This window comes from Quercus lobata, chromosome 3 (assembly GCF_001633185.2).
Source record: "Quercus lobata isolate SW786 chromosome 3, ValleyOak3.0 Primary Assembly, whole genome shotgun sequence".
NCBI classification, from domain to species: domain Eukaryota; kingdom Viridiplantae; phylum Streptophyta; class Magnoliopsida; order Fagales; family Fagaceae; genus Quercus; species Quercus lobata.
In genome coordinates, this window is record NC_044906.1 from 46,469,381 (window position 1) to 46,491,843 (window position 22,463).

Below are 22,463 nucleotides of genomic sequence, written 5' to 3' on the forward strand. Positions count from 1 at the left end.
AAGAGTTAAAATCATAGATGTGGTAAAAACTTACAAGATAAGTTAAAATCACAAATGTGTAAAAACTCACAAGATGAGTTAAAATCATAGCATATGGTAAAAACTCAAAATGACGAGTTGAAAATCATAGACGTGGTAATAACTCTAACAATGAGTTGAAATCATAGAACATAGTGAAAAATCAAATGACGAGTTAAATTATTAAGCAGGGTAATAAAAGAGCAAGCATGAATCATAAGAAATTCAAAGTTCAAAACAAGATAAGTGTGTTGTTTCTAAAATAAAAGCCTCAAAACAGGAGGCACCCATCGTTTCTAAATTTAAAGCCTCAAAATAGGAGGCATTCATTGTCTTTAAAATGGAACCCAAAAAAAAAAAAAAAAAACTTAAATTTTTACTTCAAGGAGCATTGACGATCTCCTCAACTCGGCTCGCCTTTGTGTGAGCCTCGTCATTAGCTCCTCCTGTAGCAGCACCTTCTCCCTCAACAACCTCGGTAGCTTCAGCAATGGTTTCACCTTCCTTCTCATTAGCCTCGTCCGCAAGGATCTCAGTATCATTAGCTTCAAAGTCCAGATTCGCAAAATCAGCTACATGGCTACGGTGCTTCATCATCCACTGATGAAGAAGCTCTAGCCCTTAAAGTATTGCTCGAATTGCATGTTGGAGAAGTGATCAAACTCCGGGAACCTAGAAATCACTTTCTCACATTCTTTGTCCGTTCTTAGGAGGGTAGCTTGAACTTCCTCGTCTTTTTGAATGACAAGTTTTTTCTCAACCTTTAGTACTTCTTTAAGTTCTTTCACCTTCTCCTTGGCCTTGGTCAACTGATCCATAGCTTCAATCAGATCCTTCCTCAACCTTGAGTTTTCAGCCTCAACAGAATCAACCTTGGAGTTGGCCACCACTACCTTCTCTTCACTGCTTAAGTAGTCTATCGTTAAATGAAGGGACTCACCAAGAACTTGAAAAAATAAAAGGGTTAGTAATTTTTAATAGGTGTAACTACTTAACGAGTAATGAAGAAACGTTGAGTAAAATACCTGCACTAGCTTGTAAATATGATGACTGACTAGTTTGTGAGAAGAAATGGACTAGAGACCCTTAAGCTCGTCGTCAGTGACGACATTATGAGCTCTTCCAAGGGCAGTTTAGGGTATTCACACAATCTAAACCCCAATAAGCATTAAGAAGATAAAAAAAACAAAACAAGACAAGACAAAACAAAAGAACAAATACTCAAAGATATGAAAAACAAGGTTAAACAGAGGCTAAACATGTAAAAGAAAGCAGAGAAAAACAAACATAAGTGGATTAGGGTTTCTAGGCATAAGTGTGTATGCGCATACATAGGGTATGCATACGCATACTTCGAGTATGCATACACATACACTCCCAAAACCTTAACCTAGCAACTCAGAACAGAAAACAAAGAAAAATAGAAAATCTAACAACCTATCGTGCTTATAATACGAACTTGGGGTAAACCTAAACTATACAAACATATTATGATCACATAAACATATAAAAAAAAAACATGGAAAAGTGAAGAGCCAAAATTAGAACCTTTACCTTAACACAAGAACTCTCCTAGAGCTTGATTTTGATCGTTTCCCTCAATCAATCTAATCAGCAACAAACCAAAAGGTTTGTAAACTTTAAAACTTAAAGGCTAAGACCAGAATAGGTCCCAACCAAGTAAAATTTGACTTAAGGATATTTTGTGAAAAGCTCCCTCTTTGATTCACTATTTTCTAGTGAATCTTGTGTATATTCGCCTCCTCTTGAAAAAGTGCCTTTTATGGCTTTATATAGTGATAAAATAGGGGTGGGGCGGCTCTCAGACGATGTGGGATTCGTTCCACACAGATTTATGTGCAAAAATCTTTCCTTTCATAGTTTTCTAGAACCCTAACTGCGTACACATGCTAGGGTTATGCGTGCACATACCCTAAGCATGCGTACTCATGGCTTGAGTGTGTGAGTGCATACGCGTGTATGCGTACGCACACTTAAGGTTTTCCAACAACCTTTCTTTTCCAAAAATAATTTTATTTATCCATAAATACTTCCTCAAGTCAATTTTCATGAGATTGGCCCTAAACCAACCTTGGGCCTCAGAGTACTTCCATCATAAGGGAACGGGGACCCGAGTCGTAAGGGGTACAAAATGAGGTGTCTACAATCACCGGAATGGAAGTCCTACATGAACTAAGGGCAAGGGAGGTTGAGGTTTTTGGGGATTCAATGTTTGTTATAGCCCAAGCTCAAAAGTTGTGGAATGTAAAAGAGGAACATCTAAAGCTACATCAACAATATTTAGAAGAATTGATAGAAACATTTGATAAGATCGAGTACACCATCATTCCTAAAGCTCAAAACCAATTTGTAGATAGGAGAAGGAAGACCTAGTCATCCTAGCCATAGAGGAAAAAGAGACCCCTTGGTATTACATCTTGAAGTTCCTAAAGTAGTTCAAAGCTTGTAAAACATTTTTATAACAAAATGTGCGTGTTGACATAATTGTAGTGGAGAGAAAAAGATCATAAAAAAGAGCAGTTTGATCGTGCAGTTCATGACGTTGTCTTGACCTAACTGGTCACGACTTGCCTAGTCAGTACTTTAATTTGGTTCTTCTGCAATGTGACATCGTGGGCTAAGCAAATTGTCTGAGGTAGAGAATTGGCCCATGATGCTGCTTTCACAAAGATCACAGGGCTGAGGTACTTTCTACTACAAATACAATTATGCCAACACACACATTCAGTGTATGTTGAAAGAGGGGTTGCTTTGCTTTTGTTCTTTAATTATTCTCTCTTGCCACGTTCAACATACACAAAATGTGTCTTGACAAAATCACAGTGGATAGAAAAAGATCAGAAAATAGAATAGTCTGATTGTGTTGTTCATAAACTTGTTGCGACTTGGCTGATCGCAACTTGCATAGTCAGCACTCTAATTTGGTTCTTCTACAATGTGACACTTGCAGGTAATTTGTTATTTAAGTTTTTATTTTTATTTTTTATCATTATAAATAACTAGTTTGGATTGCACGTGCAAGGCACATGCCGCCCATTTAGTGAGAAAATTAAGATGTATTTTTTGTTTGTTTGGAAGAAGTACTTAAATTTAAAATATCTATTTAACATATGAATATATATTTACTATGACAATTTCTTAGAACCTATTTACTAAAGGTAATACCTACTCACTAAAAAATTATACTAAGAATGATAATGAATGTCATTATCTTCCAACAATAAACAACTAAGTTTTGATAAGACATTGTCACAATATATAAAATTTTGCAATGAACGATGATATATGCTACAATTGAAACTATTCATCAAATGAAATACATGCAACCATCTACAATGGAGATTTTGTTATCCATACTTCCTTCTTTGTTATCTTATTTTATGAGCAGAATTACGATGTTTAGCTTAATTTTTAATATGAAAAAACCCTTTTACCCAAGAAAAATAAATTAAAAAAGAACAAGATAACAAAAGAAATATGTCATCAAAGTTTTCATTTGAAAAAATTACAAGTATAGAAGATTTAAACTTAATAAATTAGTGTTTTCTAGGTTATAAATAGAACACCATATATCACCATTCTCACTTTCCAAGCATGACTACCACATAAAATTCAAAATACATGAAGAAAATTGTTGGGACATTAAAATCTAGTGTGATGTATTTTAGTCATTGCACAATAAAATATTTTAGAAATCATAAGATTTCGTTAGGGTATATTTAAGAGTGTAAAAGTAGGGGTGTATGCTCCTTTACAAAATATAAATTGAGGAAAATTTTCAACTTTAGTTTAGGGAAGGAATGAAACTACCCCAAATATAAAGGGTGATAGTGATTTTTTGCCTTTTTTATTTTTTATTTATTTTTTTTTTGTGAGCATGTGTGTATGTGTTTTTTTTATTTATTTACTTTACACAATATGCTAAATAAAAAAAAGTCAACCTAAGAAAATTGTGCATGAAACAATGAATTATGGCTCAACAAATTGACTAATCCAAAAAAAAAAAAAAAGACTAGAAATACAAAAAAAAATTTATGATATTTTTACAATACTTTTACTTTTATCTATGGTGGGGTCTTAGTATAATATTTTATTATTTTATTTTAGACTAATGCATGTCCACAACATCTTCACAACAAAACTTATATGGTAAATTGTAATTGGTTTAAAATTGTGCATTAAAAAAAAAAAAACAAACAAAGAAACAAAAAGCCAATTGAAGAAAATTGTGCCTAAAGTAGTGAATTTTGACTCACCAAGTTTGACTAAACCAAAAAAGAAGCCTAGAAACACAACAAATCTTAGGTGGCAAATTGCTACTAGTTTTAAACTAGAACCACCACTTTAAATTGTGTTTAAAAACAAAAAATAAAAAGCTAGCACAAGAAAACTATGCATGAAAATAATGAATTTTGACTCACCCAATCTGACTTAAAAAAAAAAAAAAAAGTCTAGGAACACAACAAAATAGCATAATATTTTCACAATACTTTTATTTTTGGTTGTGACCATTCCCAATTTGATTTTTTATTATTTCATTTTGGAAAAATGTTACATTCACAATAAATTTTAGATGAAAAAACGTTACTGGTTTTAAACTGGGCCCGTTACTGATATCACTTTTTTATTCATCAATAATACCTTGCCATTTAGAATTTGCTGTGAAATTATTATGAAAATATTATGAACTTAGCATTTCTTTTTATTTTATTTTATTTTGATCTATAAGGAACTGAGATCTCAACAATTGTAAAAATATTGTGACAGTAACAAGATGTTGTAACATTTTTACAATACATTTATTTTCAGTTGTAGTTGGTCTCAGTCTCATATTTTATTATTTTATTTTGAGCTGTAAGGAATTAACACGTCAATAATTGTGAAAATATTGTAAGAATATTTTGCATCTATAATCAATATAGCAATATTGTGCTCGCACAAATAAATATTTAAAGAAAAACAAACCAAACCTCTAGTGTACTATGAAAAAAAAAAAAAAAAAAAAAACTAGCTTAAGCAAAAAGGTGAGTTTTGCCCCCATCAAATTAAATAAACCAAAGATTATTGTAGATTATAGCTTCATCCTAATTTGATTCACACAATGTCTCTCACTTCCATGCAGAATACTATTTATGTATTCCTCTCTCTCGACTGCATGATTAACATAAGGTGCCCTAGGCAATCGTCTACGTCTACGCCGCAATTTCCTTAACAATGCAACCCCCACAAGGAGGACAGATGCAACTGAGGCAAGAATTGCAGCTTTGGTTTTTTTCTTCATCTAAAAAATCACAAACACTGTGGTCTAAGAGGTATGTAAACAAGCATGCTATTGATTACACAGTAAATAAAAACAGCCAAAAACAGAAAACATTCAAACCACATTGATAACGAGTATCAAAATTTTTATGCACATATATTTTTGTATAATTGTAACATCAACAACGTACACAATATAATACCATCACAATCGATATTTACACCTATGAACAAATCACATTGCATTTTATTTCTGTATAACTGTAACATCAACAACGTACACAATATAATACCATCACAATCAATATTTACACCAACAAATCACAGCATTCTATTTCTATATAATTGTAACACCAACAAAATTAAATTCTTAAATCAATATTTAAATAAAAAATGGATAATTAAAAAAATGGATAATTTATTTGTTTATTTCTTAAATAAAGAATGGATAATTAAAAAAAGTAAATAAATAAATAAATAATTATATAAATAGATAAATAATTATATAAATAAATAAATAATTATATGAAGTAAATAATTATATAAATAAATAAATAAACAAATAAATATATGAGTATAAAACAAATCCGATATATTACAGCATTTGTATGCATGCATCTCAAGGAAGAGATTTTTGGGTTCAAAACCTTCTAATTTTGGTGATTGCCATATATATATATATATATATATATATTGGTTGTATTGATAAAAAGAAAAAAGAAAAAAAGAAGATAGACTTAATCTTCTCTGCTCATACCATCAAACTTGAACAATAATATTTTATGCTCATATCATCAAACTTAAACAATCCAAACTCAAACCCAACAACCAACATCAAATTTCACAACTCACAGAACAACAATAGCCATATCAAATTTGTACCCAATAACCAACTCTCACCACAACAACTATTTTTACATCAAATTTGTATCCAAACCCACAGTACCCACATCAAATTTTTGCAACCCACTCAACATCAGCTACACCCAATACTCATTATCAACCAAATAAAAATGGGAAAATTTCAGTCATAGCCCAAAAAAAAAGTATATATAATAATAATAATAATAATAATAATAAAGAAGCTAAATAAGGGGAAAATAAAAAGGGACAAAAAGAGGAATAAATGGCACTGGTGGCTTCAGCGGTGGTGGACCTCTCGTGCAACATGGTTGCCGGCGGTGGAAGGCCAATGGGTCTCAGCCATGGCTTAGCCCAGTACTAAGAGAGCAAGATGATAGAGGCATAGAGACAAGACTGCTATGGAGTTGGGTTTCAAAAAGAGATGAGGGAGGGATGAAGGTTGGGTTGTTTATGGGTTTGAGGGTGGGTTGGCTTTTTCATTCTTTGTATATTTGGTGTGTGGATCGGAGCTGTGTGGATCGGACTGAGAAATGAACTGAAAGAGTGGATCGGACTGAGAAATGAGGGTGGATCGGATTGAGAAATGAGGGGATCAGACTGAGAAATGAGCTATATGGATCGGACTGAGAAATGGAAAAGAGAAACTCACCGTGCATGGAGAGGATCGGTTGCGTGAGGGAGAGGATCTTGAGCATTTGGCGTGAGGGAGATGGTGGAGCTCGGTGTGTGGATCGGAGCTTGGAGAGCACTTTCTGCTTCGAGTGCGTGTGAGAGAGCTCAGACGGAAATTGTTTGAAGTGAAAATGAGAACGGCAATTGTTTTACGCCTTGGGTCCCTTATTTTACGGTCAACACTGAAAATATTTTCAGTTTGACCCAATTTTTCGGACCAACCAAACAGCCTATTTTACGGAAAAACATTTCTGAAATTAGTTTGAAGCCAAAACAAACACAGCCTTAGATTCAATTTTGCTCCTTGAAATCGCACTTAGAAATCGAGTGTCTCACACTCAAGTTCCATAGCAGAAACTAGCACAACAAAATCGAGTCCTTTGCACTCGATTTGTTAGATTGCTAAATAGTTTTAAAACCTTGTTAGAGCATCCACAGCAGTGGATCTAAATTTTTAGCTTTTTAGCTATACAAAAAGTCACTTTATCTATTTTACCTTCACACATGCTGCAACAGTGGATTTATTTTAGCTTTCAACCCAATAAAATAATATAAACATCACAATAAAATAATATAACCACTACAATAAAATAATATATCCCACTACCAAAAAACCATCCACAACCACCTCTACCATCAGCCACACCCACAACCACCACCACCACCACCACCATCGGCCACAACCACCACTCTACTTTGGCAACCACAACACAACATAGAAAAAAAAACAAAAAGAAAACCACAACCACATTCACAAATTCCACAAACACCATTTCTATTCTCAATTCTTTGAATCAATCACTTCTAAACAACGATTCCAGGCACCGAGCTCCCGGCCTGAGCTGTGGGACCCAGATTCTTGATCTTAACCGTGGCGGAGGAGCTCAGATTCTCCGTCTTGATCTTCGTGTTTCGAGCTGAGCCGAACCGGAGCCTCCACCCGCGTTGGCGGCGTCGAGGCGAGTTGTGGTGAAGGTGCGAATGGAGGAGTCGTCTTCATCGGAGTTTCAGTGTTTGCGGCTTCGGGGGCTTCCTCATCGGAATTGTTGTTAGAATCAATGTGGGCGATGGGGCTTGGGGTGGGTCGGCGAGCTGGGTCGGCGGAACAGATCGGCGATGTGGGAGTTGGCCGGCAAGCTGAGGGATGAGGGAGCTGGTCGGCGAGCTAGAGAGAAAAAAAAATTGAGGAAGAAAGAAGAAAGAAGAGAAGCCGGAGAGAGAGAGAGAGAGAGAGAGAGAGAGAGAGAATAGGAAATGTATATTTAATGAGAGAGGAGAGAGAATTGTAATAAAAAAGTATTTTTTTTTTACTTGTGAGTTACAATGCACATCTAAATATAGATGTGCACCGTAGATGAGGAGCTAAATCTTTTAGATTTAGCTCCACTGCTACATGGTGTTTTTTGTGATAAAGAGCTAAAAAAATACTATTATATCTATATAGCACCACTGTTACAAATGCTCTTATAAAATGGTTTGAAGGTAAAATCAAAGCGTACATGATTTTACGCTCAAAGTGGCTTATTTTTCAGTCAAAGCGTAAATAGTTTTCCATTGACTGTATTTTCCGTAGCTACCAAACACGCAGTAAAATAATATCCTGAAAGTGTTTTACACCGAAACAAGCGCACCTAAGGCTGTGTTTGAATTGGCTGAAAACCATTTCCGGAAATCATTTTCCGTAAAACCCACGCGTTTGGCAGCTAAGGAAAATAGAATTTTCGGAAAATAATTTCCGTTTGACCAAAATTTGCCTCATTTGACCCGGAAATCATTTTACAGAATCATTTTACCTTCAAACATTTTCCTCACACGCGCAAAAGAGAGAGAGAGCCACAGAAAGAAAGAACTCAGCGAACAGAAGAGAGAGAGAGCGAGCCAGAGAAAGAACGATCATCGCCGATTACAAAGCGAACCAAACGCCGATCAGCGAATCAAACGCCGATCCACCACTGCGAAGCAAATGCCAATCCACCACTGCGAAGCAAACGCCGATTTCGTCCCATTCCGATCATGTCGAGCTCACCTCACCACCGATCCTTCACGGTAGTCCGATCACCGAGCTTTAGGAAGACCCACGATGACTTTTCCTTCCACCTTTGACCGATTCAAGCTCCGATCCACACATCACCTCACCGCCGATGCACTGTCACCGAACCCCCACCTCCGTAAAACACACAAGTCCGATCCACATGCACATCGGATCCGATGTGCATTTTATATATATATATATATATTTTTAATTATCCATTTTTTATTTAAACTATGTTCATGGATGTTTAAGGGGATCAATGTGTAGAACTTGGTATTGTGATTTTGCTGTGATGGAACCACTGTTCTGTGTAGAATTTTGCTGTGATGTTGAAGAATAATGTTGGGAAATGTTGGTGTTGTGAACTTGATAATGTTGGTGCTGTAAAAGGAAGTCATTTTTCGTAAAATGTTTGTACGAACCAAACACCGGAATTGATTTTCCGTAAAACGAATTCCAACGCAGCCAAACACTTGAATACATTTTCCTTTCCGGAAAATAGCATTTCCGGAAAATGAAATATTTTCCGGAAATACTTTTACGCGAACCAAACGCAGCCTAAGTGATTTGGTTATTTTGAAAAGAAATCCCCCAAAGTACCCAATTCCCAAGTGGGGCAAAAGCGGAAAACACTAAAATATATATAACGGCATATTTAGAAGAAGAAGAAGAGGGAAGAAGATCGGCTGATCAGCTCTTACACAGAAGAAGAAGAAGAAGAAGAGATCGGCCAGAGAAAAAGAAGAAGAAGAGGTTAACGAACGCCTCTAGTCGCCGCTTGATCTGCCCACCCCACCTCCAACGCCAGCCGTTTCAGCCTCTAGCGGCATCCCGTATCTCGATCTGCTTCAAGTATTTTTTTTTTCTCTCCTTCAACTTCAAAACCGAACATTGATTTTGATATGATTTTCCTCTCTCCATACTCCATAATGTTTGTGAATCTGTGGTTGTGATTGTGAATCTGTGGGAGTCTCTGTATTATTTGTTTTTGCAGTGAGAAGTGAGTTGTGGTTTTTGAATAAAGTTATAAGAGAGAGAGAGTATGCAGTGAATATATAGAATTTGACTGGTTGTTGGTAGTAGGCAATAATACGGAACAAATGAAATGACAGACAGAGGTAAAAAAAGAAAAGGGTAAGGTTAGAAAAAGTAGTGCATTATAAGTTCATTGTAATAGGTTAAAATAGTGTGTTTGGGGCAGCAGGTGAGTGACAGTCTGACAGAGATAAAAGAGACAAAGTGAAAAACTAATATAATAAAAATGTCGCACAAATTTGACAAAATAAAATTAGGACTTGTCTACATTGCTAATTCATAATTCTATAACTCGTATTTTTAAATTAGATAGTTTGTTAATACTATATGGATGTTTATTTGAAGTTTTTTGATTTTTCGCTTATCTTTGGCCCCCTAACTTGAAATCCTGTGTCCATCCCTAAGTGTCCGTGCTTTCTTGAATCATAATTGTTCAATTATAAATAAATAGTATAGGTTTTTGATCCGATTTTGTAGATATAGTGGTTGCTAAGGCTTTGTTGTAGAGTTGTTGTATTTACATGGAAGTTTTATTTTAGCTTAGCTGAACCAATATACTTTATATTTATTTTAGAGGTCTGATTTGTCTCTAAACTTATTATTATTATTTAATAATAGCATGCTAATAATAAAAGATGGTGAATTTGTTTGGAAAAAGAGCACTAAGAATGTATCTCCTTTTTCCAGAAGATGGGTCTTAAAAAACTGTTTGAAGGCAGTGACTCTGAAAATGATGATGTATCAAAGATCTCGAATATTGAGGTTGACGAGCAGTATGCCAAGAGGTATGAGCACAACAAGAAGCGTGTGGCCCTTGAGCGCCTCCATGAGCTCGAGAAGAAAGGCCTCATCCAATCCTCCGACTCTTCTGTCTCCGAATCAGATGATGATGACGACGATTTCATCAATTCCAGCAAGAGAGATAGAGAATTCTTTGACATGCTGATCAAGGTCAAGAAGCAAGACCCTATGATCATAAACGAAGACGTCAAGTTCTTCGAATCTGAAGAATCAGAATGTGATGATGATAAGAATAATAATTATAAAAAAAAGAAGGCAATGTATTTGAAAGATGTGGTGGCAAAGCAATTGATAGAGGAGGGTCCAGAGTTTGAAGAAGAGGATGGTGAGATGGAGAAAAAGAAGAGTTATGAGGAGGAGCAAGAGGAGATAAGGAGAGACTTTTTGAAAGCAGCAGAGGCAGCAGAGAGAGAGGAAGTTGGAGAAGAGCAGTTATTGAGAATGAAGGAGAATGGTGATCAGGATAAGGAGGAAGAGGAGAGTGGCGAGTTTGTGAGGAAATTGGATGAGTATTTTGGAGGTGATGAGGAAGTGGAGGATGAGGGGAACAAGTTCTTGAAGGAGTTTTTTCGGAGTAGGATGTGGATGGGTAAGGAAGGGAAGAGTAGGGAGGTCAGGGAGGAGGAGTTGGAGCACATTTCAGAGGATGAGAGGGAGATAGAGAGACAGGAGGAGTATGAGTTTAGGTTTCAAGAGAATGTTGGGGATAGGGTGATGGGGCATTCAAGGAAGGTAGAGGGGTCAGTTAGGAAGAAGGCAAATGCAAGAAAGGACCAGAGGATGAGTAAGAAGGAGAGGATGGAGACAGCAAGGGTAGAAAGGGAGGAAGAGTTGAAACATTTGAAGAATTTAAAGAAGGAAGAGATGGATGAGAAGGTGAGGATGATAATGAGGACAGCAGGGATTAGGGAGGATGAGGTTATGGCGTTGAGTAGGAAGGAGTTGGAGGAGGAGTTTGATCCGGAGGAGTATGATAGGATCATGGAGAAGGCGTTTGGGGAGGAGTATTATGCAAATGATGACATGGACCCAAAGTTTGGAAGTGGTGGGGATGACGATGAAGATGGGGGTGAGATTGAGAAGCCAAATTTTGAGGAGGATGATTTTCTTGGGCTTCCAAAAGGTTTGGATGAGTGTGGGTCTGGTGATGGGTTTTGGTCTATGAGGGAAAGGGTTTTGAAGAGTAAGGCAGAAAATGCTAATGAAAATGTCCAAGAAGAAGAAGAAGAAGAAGAGGAGGAGGAGGAGGCGAAGAAAGAGAAAGTTGAGGAAGGTAAGCGGAAGAGGAAGCGGATGCGTAAAAGCATTGCTCTTTTGGAGAAAGCTAAAGAGGCGATGATGGAGGAGTATTATAAGTTGGATTATGAGGATACAATTGGAGACTTAAAGACAAGGTTCAAGTATGCGAAAATAAAACCCAATAGATTTGGATTGAGTCCAGCAGAGTTGTTGTTGATGAATGAGAAGGAGTTAAATCAGTATGTTTCTTTGAAAAAAATTGTTCCTTATAGGGAGGAGTGGAAGTTAAATGAGCAAAAGAGATACCAACTAAAAATGAGGACTAAAGAACTTCTCCGACGTGGGCAAGTGTATGACCAGAAGGTTGGTGAGAAGAAGAGGACAAAGGATAAAGCAGAAAAATCAACTTCATCGATGGGTACCATGGAAACTGGGAAAGTAAAATCTGTGAGATCGAATGGTGATATGAGCAATTCATCCAGGAAAGCTAAGAGAAAACGACACCAAGCTGAAGTTAAACTATCGCTTTCAAGGCTTCTCGCATATGGAAAGATACCTTCTAAATCTAAAAGTAAAGTGAAGCACTGAACCTCAGCTGTGATTTAGGCAGTAGACAGGTAATTCTTTTTGGAGTATATAGTTTTTCAACATTGAGATGAAGCATATATTATTTCTTGTTGCTTGTTTCTTTGTGACTAATTTGCATTAATTGTCGCTGGAAACAATTAAATGAAATAAACACAGAAAAGAAAATCTTAATAGTATGATATGTTGAAACTTTTTTTTTTTGGTTTTTTTTTTAATGCCTTTTTAGTACTTGTTAATTCCTCTGTATAATTTCAGTAAGATTAATTTCTAAGATTCACGGCTTCTATGACCCATTTGATGTTATTACCTTGAGCCTTGATTTTTCGCATAGAGTACATCTTTTTGCTATTTGAGTTAGAGTTCATAGGTTTTGCATAGTGATGCAGTAAGTTATGAAAAAGTGAAGTAGTACTTGGAATCCCCCCCCCCCCCCCCCTCCTTTTTCTTTTCTCTGGGGTACTTCAAGCTTGACTAGCAGCTGTTCTATTTATGTTTTGTTTTTTTTTTTTTTTTTAATTAATAAACCATTCTGTTAATTGTCTGCCCTTCTGGGTATACATGAAAGAGTTATTGGGGTATGATGAACTTATGCATCATATGGGTTTAAGTAGGAGTCTTTGGATGCTGAATGTATTTGAGTGGCTTTACAGAGTTCAATTGATTTGAGACAATGCTTTTTCCTTACTTGTGGGTTATTCTTTTATCCCTATTCTCTATCCTTTTTCCTCCATTTGATCGCTGCAAACAAAAGTGTGAATTGGTTGACTGTATAGAGAAGATATTAGATTGGGTGTTATGGGATCTGGATCAGACTAACTATGCCCCTGGTTGGATTCAACATGATTTATAAATTGCACCATAGGAAGTACTTGATAAATGTTTGTGAGCCATGTAGGCTGCTGCTAAAATGCCCTATATTATGCCAATGAGCTCTAGGTCAAATGGCAGGTCCTTCACCTATAAAAATTAGTGGAGGGTTAGGTTGTGGGTTCAAAGACCACTACGTGTATGTGTAGCTTACCAATTAAAAAGAAAAAGAATGTGGTAGGTTTGAGTGCAAAGACAAGTTCTGTGCTTTTGTTCTTTTTTTTTGCTTGAACTGATGTGATTTATTAATTTTTCATGTTTTGTTAGAGCTTTGTGGTCTTTTTTATAATCTTTACATGGTTATTACCATTTTTGTTTTTATACAATCAACCTGAGGTTCAAGGAATAAGGTACTTTTTTTTTTTTGATAATAAGGAATAAGGTACTGTTTCCTTGTTTTGTGAAAGATTTCTGTTTAACGATTTCATGAATATGTATAAAATGTTGGTACCATGGGGACTGGAAAGACGCATGGATGAAACCAATGTTTTAATACTGGTCATTCAACGAGCCTCAAAAGTGACAGGTTTAGAGGTCATGGGTTCAATTGACGTTTGAATGTGATGTCATAAATATGTATTAAAAAAATTATATGTTAATAATAATCAACTTGTGTGTATTCGTGTGTGTTGTATAAGAAAAAGTTACTAGGATCAAGGTTAGTAATAAAATTTTTAATTAAAGATGAATTATTTTTACTTTTATTTTTTTGATAATTTTGTTGTTGGGGAAGGGTGGATTTAAAACTTGGAACAGTGCCAGAGTGACAGTTGAGTTACAAGGCTCTTGGTTAAAGTAAATATAAATTATTGACGAGGAAAGTTAGTATGTTGATAATTTTGTTGTTTATAGTGTTTCAATTCAAAATTTTTATATATTTTTCAATCTTGACTTTGATTTTGAAAAGCTTTACATAGCATTGCATGCAAAGTCTTCTCTTTAGCTTGATGGAAAAGGCTCTGGAAAATTCCCCCACATTAGGGGTGAAGTCATGCTGCATGCAATCATTGTCCAATCCAGAAGTTGACCCAAGATGGTTAATGGGATATGACTAGATCAGAATTAGGATGGTTCTCAATTCAACCAGTTGGATTGGCCAGTCTGGTCCAGTTCTTGTTTAAATTTCATGTTCTTTAAATACTAATTATGAGCAAGTTTGGAAGCTTATGGGATCTTATAGGGCTACTGGAGACTATTCCAAAAAAACTTATAGGGATGCTAGAGTGATGGATAGCTATAAAAACATTTTATCTTATAATGAAGTTAAGAATATAGTCAAGGTCTTCTAATCCTAGCATTAATTGTCATGGGATTTTTTTTTTTTTTTTTTTTTAAATTTTTATTTTGAATTCGTTCTAAGCTTGTGTTCTCTCTAATGAAGTTTGAGCTGGTTTAGGACTTCTTTTGGAAACATTTTTAGTAGGGCCTAATTAATATAAAGGAAGTAACAATTATAACCAAGAAATCTTGGGAATTTCTTTAATATAGGACTTCCATTTAAATGAATGTGAACTACTTTTATGTGCTCCTGAAAGAAAACCTTTCCATTGTATTTGTTTCTGGTTTTTTGTGTTTCTGTTCCCTTCCAAGTTTAAAATTTGATCTTCTTTGGTCTTTTTTCTCATATGTAATTTGATATAATGACCTCTTATTTGAGTTTTGACATTGATTGGTTCAAATCTGGGACCATATTCCCTTTCCCCCCCTCTTATTTGTTCTTCTTTTAAAGTAATGTCACTGAAACAGTGAAAGTTGACTTAATTTTTATTTTCCTCCTTACTCAAAGCTTAATTTTACTTTAGATGGTAATCCTTGTGACATAATTTGTCACTGCCTTCTCCATGTTGGAGCATCATTTTCTCTTTATTTATTTTTTGATACGTATGAAACTTTTCTAAAAAGGAGCCCTTTGGACTCACCTCTAGCCAGTATAACCTACAGGCAATTGATCCCACCTGCCAGAACCAATTGTTGGGTAATCAAGGGGAGTTCACCCCTGATGGGCTAAGAAATTTATGATCATGCTTAGGAGCTCTCTTTATAAATTGTGGAGTTAATTTAAAGTTTCATGTTCTTTCCTTTTTTTTAAAGTAAAGTTTCAAGCTTTTTCCTTAAGTAAAGTGATCTTTTTGATTCCATAGAAGAAGGGCCAAGCTGCTCTAATTATTGTAATTTTTCAGTTTTACCTACCTCCAGATTTTATTCTGTGGCGTTCATATGCAATATTGGATTTAAATGAGTCCTATGTTGTTTTGAAGATCACATTGTAAGGAGTCTAGGTTTAAAAAATTTTAAATTTGAATTATTATTTCATAGGTTATGTTAATTTTGTAATGAGACAAAAAAGATGAAGTTTTGTGTGAGTTCCAATTAGTTCAATTTGTAAAGTCTTTTGTTTTCTAATAAGAGATCAGAAGTTCGATTGCTGCCTACACCAAAAACCAATTGATGTCTTAGTCTGATGATGCATAGCAATCATCAGGAGCGGACGGACGTGACCTAAGGCTGTAAACAAACTAAGTTGTTCATGAACAACTCGGGCTCGATTCGATAAAAAGCTCGTTCATGTTCGTTTATTTATAAATAAGTCAAGCTTGAGCCTTAGTTTTAGGCTTGTTTGATAAACAAGTCGAGCCTAAGCAAAAAAAATTGTTTGTGAACAAGCTCATGAACAATAGGACTTAATACAAAACATGCCGAGCTTAGGCTTGTTTATAGTTTGATATATGTTTACCAAATAAACTCATTATTATGACATTAAACATATCACTACCCATTAATTTTTCTTCTTTCCTCTAATTTTTTTTAACACTGCCTCTAAATTGACCATGGAACACTTTTAGACTTAAGTTACATTTTTTTTTTAATTACTCAAGCTATAGTCAATGAATGATGAATGGATGGATTTAATTATGTAAAGTTGTAATTTAAACAATTTCTAATAACGGATGGAATTAGAAGCATGATAAAATGAGTATATTATTTTTTTTTCTTTTCTTTTTTGTTTACTTGATATTTGGTGATATGATTATTTGATAAAGCAATTTTTTTGGATCTTAAGCTAAAAAGCTTGACTTGAGCTCGAGTTTGAGTTTGATATTAAGCTTGAGCTTGGCTTGACTAATTAATCAAGCCAAGTTAAGCCAAGCTCAAGCTTTTTGGCATTCTCATGAGCTCGAGTTCAAACATTGTTTTTAGGTTTGTCTCAAGCTCGAGCCACGCTTGAGCATTTGATTTTTATTGAGGAGCCAAGCTTAAACATGCACTACTTGGAAAAACTTTGCTTGTTGACAGCCCTTTAGACGCTATAGGTTGAAACTCATTCGTATTCATTAAAAAAAAAAAAAAAAGATTTTTATAATGAGGGTCATATAATTTTCTGTAACCTCTGCAAAGCAAGCACTTTGATAATTAAATCTAGAACTTTTTAGAAGCTTTAAGGGATTGTTTGGTTAACTACAAATGTGTTTTAAGAATTAATTCTCAAAATTATTTTTCTAGGTGTTTTCTAACCCCAAAAAACATGATGGAAACTGTTTGGCAATGTGTTTCTATTCCCCCCCCCCCCCCCCCACACACACACACACACACACACACACACACACACACACACACAATTGGCAACACCCAATAGAATCAATGGCACTCAAAGTCAGTGATCATCTACCCAAACCCACGACCTTCATGACCACCCATCCACCCAACAATACACACCCATAGGCAAAAAGAAAAGAAAAAAAGGGAACCCTGCCAATTTTAATCACCAAACAAGATCTGAGTTCCACCTTAGGATTATTCCCTCTGCTTCTTCCAATGGTCACCCAAATCGCCCAACTATGGAAAAAAAAAATCCATGGCACTGGGTCACAATCGTTGTTGCTGCCTCTCCACAATAAAATGAAATATGAAAACACCCAAAAGATGTTTTGGCTTTTGTTTTTTGTACACTGCAACTTGAGTAAGCATTTTTAAGTTTTGTTTTGTGAAAACACCTGGTGATTGTGAAACAAGATTTTTTTTTTTACTGGGACCCATTACCTTTTGTTTTTTAAAACAGGAAACTTGTTTTTAAATTTGGCAACCAAACAGCCTCTTAAGCTTCTTAGTTCTAATTTCTTTAAGTCCAAATTAGTCTTTTATCGGGTTTTACTTTTTAGGTCTTTTAGTTTGCTAGTCAAGTTAGGGGGGCTTCTAATGTAGTAGGACAAGAAAAAGTGACTATATATTTGCTTCAACGTGGTTCAAAAATTCATTAATTTAATTTTTTCTTAGTGCACTGTTTATATATGCGGATATGCAGAACTTGATTTCTATATTCTTTTTTTTTTGTTTTTAAACTCCAAGCCATGTTCCTTTTTTTTTGGGAAAAGTTTAGTAACAGTTCCTTAGGTGTGGTATGTTAGATTCCCCAATTAAATTCATGCATGGTTATATTTACTAATAAAACAAAAATCATTTTATCTTTTTCGAGTACAATTAATTTTAATGCAGTTATGTGTTTGAATTTAATAAGAGAACTTAATGTACGACACCTAAGGTACTGTACCTAAATATTTTTACCCATTTTTTTTTATACACTTTGGAACCCTAAAACCCCCAAGTTTTCTATAACTTTAAATCCCAAACACAGTTGCTTTCCAGAAACTTCTCATCCCGTTTCCCTTTAGAAAAACATATCCTTTTGCTTTCAAATTTGAAACCAAATAAATCCTCAACTATCCTATAAATCCTACGACTTTTCTCTCACTATATATACTAAAGAGTTTCCTATCCTGAAGCCCACCACAAGTTCACCTAGACGGATTACCCTAATTTCCCTCAGTCATCTTTTGGGAGCAACACAATAGATGGAATTAATTATGATGGTTTCTTTTTATAGTTAACTATAACTTGTGCACCTATACTGGAATGAACTTGTGACTTGACTGTCCTTTTTACTTAAAAGAGGAGGAGATGTCATTTAGAATTAATTATGATGGTTTCTTTTTATAGTTAACTCTAACTTGTGCACCTATACTGATCAGTGGTGGCTTTAGGACTTTTTTTTTCTAAGGGGTCATTAAGAAAATTAAATTAAACAAATTTAATAAAAAAAAGAATTTGAATATATTGAGTTATTGAAATAAAAAAACACACACACAAATACATGAAGCTTTACAATTTCTTTTTATGAGTTTTTATATTTTGAAATCGTCTTATAATAATTTATTATTAGTTGTTATTATCTATAGTCAATGTAAGTATGACCATTTTATTTTGTTAAGTTTGTATAATATATATTTTTTTACACACTTGTGGTTATATATTTATCATTGTTTTTATAAAAAATATTTTAAACTAAATGACAAAACTCAACCCCACTTGCACTAGATAATTATTAACCCACACAATCACACTCATCAATACATAAATAATACACTAAATTGTTGTTTGATTGTGGAATAAGCTTATATGTGATTTAGGGTTTGCAAGATTTAGAATAGAGTGCACACAAATATTTTTAAGAGTAAATTAAATTAGTAAAGCAATATTTTATATATATAAATATTTTTTTTTTTTCAAGTTAGGGGTTCATTTGAACCCCTTGAAGTGAATGTGCAGCCGCCGCTGTACTGGGTCGAACTTGTGACTTGACTGTCCTTTTTACTTAAAAGAGGAGGAGATGTCATTTGTGGCTGAAGTAATTATGATTAATAGTGATTGGCTAAGCTTTAGGGTCCATTTGGTTGGGAGGATGGAAAATGGGGAGAGCATGGAAAAGTAGGTGGATAGAAAAAATTTAGTTTTTCCTCTGTGTTTGGTTGAGGGAGTGGAAAAGTGGAGAGATGAAAAACTTTTTTGTTTAGTTGAGTAGAAAAGTGAGAGAATAAAAAATGTAATTTGTATAAATTTACTCTCATGCCCCTAGTGCATAAAAACAATTTTTTTAGTTACTACAAACTAACACAACTAACAAAAATTGAGCAAAAAAAATAAAAAATAAAAAAGTTGTGTTTGATATGAAAGAAAGAAAGAAAAAGAGCTAACCAACATGTGCGCTATACCTAGGAAAAGGCAAAAAAAGAACAAAGGTAAAAAGGAAAGAAAGAGGCAGTAGCAGCAGTAAAATTTCCCCCAAAAAAAAAGCAGCAGCAACATTAATAGGGAGGGCAGATGGGTAATTTCACATCAAACCCACTCCCTCCCACTTTTCTCTCTAGTTTTCTCCCTAAATTGGGGAGATAACTTTTTCCTCTTAAATGGTGGGCCCATGGAGAAAACTACCCCCCCCCCCCCCCCCCAAAAAAAAAAAAAAACCAAACACCCTCCTCTCCTCTCCCCTTTTTTCTCCTCCTCTATCATTTTACCCCCAACCAAATAGACCCTTAGGGCATCTCATAGAGTGGAATTGCACTCACTTTATTTTCCTTCCTTTTGGGTTCAAGAGTTAGTTGGCTTTTTGTAAGGGTGAAATTTCGTGATGTTTGTAATTAGGATTTTACTAACATATGCCCTTAGGACATATGTGTACACCATTTTTGGAAATGTTTTATGGGAAAATGAAAATGTGACTTGACCTTTTGGACAGTTTTTTCAATTTCCCATAAAGAGTTTTCTAAAATGGATGATTAATGTATGGTATACATTAACCAGACCCCTGTAATTATAATCCAAGTGTTTTATTTGATAAGTTATACTCACACTTGATGGGTTTTGAACCCCACAACTTCATCATTCACCTAGGACTTATATAGGGAGGAGGTGCCAATTGTGTTAGAGCTCATTGGTATTATAATCCTAGGTTATATTATGGTCTTTTATACAAAACTCAGGCACACTGTTTGAAAACTGATGCATACAACTTTAATAATGTGGAGAAGATTTTCATGTGAGTCCCGAACTAGGCTCTTTTTCTAATATGAAAAGACAAACTGATCCAGCACAAGGAAAGTTGGAAATGTCTAAGAATGAAAAGCTGAAAGTTTCTCTATGGTTGTTGGATTTATGGGAGTATATTTGTTTTTGTTTTTAGTATTTTTTCACTTTTTCTCAAGTGCAAACTTTATGCCCTATTTGAATGTATTATTGGCCTCTTCAAACTTATTACGCTGAAATATAGTCAACAGTTGGTTTGGTATGTTAAATATTCTGAAGAAACTAAATGCTCCTGACCTACTATTCTACTCTGTCCAAATAACTTATGAGGTTGACCATTCTCCTATCCCTTGCTACTCTCTCTCTCTTAAGTCACAATGGTTGATCTTATGCCATGTTTCCAAGCAAAAGATCTCATCTGTAGAGATCAATGCTGCTTGGGAAACATTTTCCACAGTCTCTTACAGGCTTGCTCAAATAATTTCATTATCCGGTCAATCCTCTTCCTCTCCCTCTCCCTCTCTAGTTTTTTCATTGTTTATGAAAAGATGTGAAATTAGGAAGGTTCAATGTTTGCTGTAATATATTTATAACTACAAAATAAAGAGAACGTTAGTGAATGGTTTAGCATGTGTATAGAGAAAAAAATCTAGGAAGTTAATCCGTGTGTAATGCCAGCTTACTTAGCTGAGAGTTGAGTACATGTCTTTCTATAGGATTCTTCTTTAATGCCTTATCATTATTAGTTCAACTCACCCCTGTTTACCAGAAAACTAAAACAATAAAAGACCTTTTTTTTTTGGTATGTATTACCTTTACAGCGTACAATTATTTATATGAGCTAGTTTAAGGTTCCAAAAACAAAATAGTCGTAGGTTCCGAGTCAAATTAGGCTTGAGGTCATAAGCAGCTTGAATATGTTTATTTATTTACTAAATAAACAAGCTCAAGCTGGAAATTAAGTTTTGTTTAATAAATGAGCCAGCTTGAGCAAAGGCAAAGTTCAGCTTGTTTGGTCTTGCAAACAAAGTTTGCGAACTAATTCATGAATAAAAGCTAATGAATATAAGTGTAAACAAAAAAGCTGCAAGAGCCTTGACTCAATGGTGATGCTTGCTCTCCTTTATGAGGAGAGCCAAGGTTCAAATCCATTCTCCCCTATTGTTGTAATTATCGAATTATAAAAAAGAAATTGTAAACAAGCCTGATTTTGGGAATTACATGTCTGCCCGGACACTCGCATGTACACACACACGCACATAGGTCTATTTTCATGCCATTTTGAACTCTAGTTACATTGAACATGGTATTGTTAGCTTGAATGTTGTAAAAATGAGGCCCAAGATTGGTATACTTGTGTTGATAATTGGGTTTTAAATTGCAGGAGTTAGTGATTTAATATTTGTCACATGGAGGACGACATGAACAAACAACGAGAAGACTAGGGGAGTAGGAATGAAGACATTCATTATTCTATAAAGGTTTTGTTTTTGTGTGATTTGAAGAAGAGAAGAAAGAGGAGGGGATGGGGGTGGGGGTGCATTATTGACAACTGCTGCAAGTTTCTTTATGGATAGACATGAGTTGCTGCTATCCGATAAATTTTGGAATCGACAGCAGATTGGAAGAACTAAAGAGAAATGCTGGTGTATTATAGCTGGTATTTTTTTGTTATTTATTATTTTCTTTTATCTTGTAAAACTGAAGGTTTTAATATATTAATCTTGGATTGGAAGAGACACGGTGTCGCTCATTTTTTCATATATTTAAATCTTTACAGATAGTATTTCTTTTTTTAATTAATTTATATTTGTAAATACGAATTTCACTGACATGGATTTATACTGGTCATGAATCATAACCATTTTAATACTAATAAGATTTCTCTAAAATAATAATAATAATAATAATAAGATGGTTGGAAAGGGAAAATATGTTCATAAAAAGTAAATGATAAGAAGGAAAAGGGAAAAAACTATAATAAAAATTTTGACTTAGAAAGAATATACTATATAGGCATGCGTAGTGCATGTCAAATGATGACTGTTTGTGAGAAATGGTGGGCAGTCGCCCAAACAATGCTCCAACTTTGTTTATTTATTTTAAATTTTTGGGGGTAGGAAAAAAAAAAAAAAAGGACCATCTTTAGCAATTTTACAGCTGACACTGGATCTTTTTAAGTGGGAACACAAATATCTTTTTGTCAATATAT

The 22,463-nt window shown here is 34.8% G+C and overlaps 1 protein-coding gene and 1 long non-coding RNA gene across 2 annotated transcripts; one reads left to right on the plus strand and one right to left on the minus strand.

Moving 5' to 3' along the window:
• Positions 1–249: 249 nt before the first annotated feature.
• Positions 250–1,776, minus strand: LOC115978981. Its single transcript, XR_004088910.1, has 2 exons — positions 1,573–1,776; positions 250–964 (listed from the first exon to the last, which is right to left on the minus strand). It is a non-coding gene; the product is annotated as an uncharacterized LOC115978981 (long non-coding RNA).
• Positions 1,777–9,522: 7,746 nt separating this feature from the next.
• On the plus strand, positions 9,523–21,988 carry LOC115982011 (protein KRI1 homolog). Its single transcript, XM_031104481.1, has 3 exons — positions 9,523–9,718; positions 10,589–12,558; positions 21,636–21,988. The coding sequence occupies exon 2, from the start codon at positions 10,592–10,594 to the stop codon at positions 12,527–12,529; it is 1,938 nt and encodes a 645-aa protein (XP_030960341.1). The 5' UTR covers positions 9,523–9,718; positions 10,589–10,591; the 3' UTR covers positions 12,530–12,558; positions 21,636–21,988.
• Positions 21,989–22,463: the final 475 nt, after the last annotated feature.

Bases quoted from the DNA above. Each gene is read 5' to 3' on its own strand.
- LOC115982011 (XM_031104481.1), top strand. From the start codon at position 10,592: ATGGGTCTTAAAAAACTGTTTGAAGGCAGTGACTCTGAAAATGATGAT.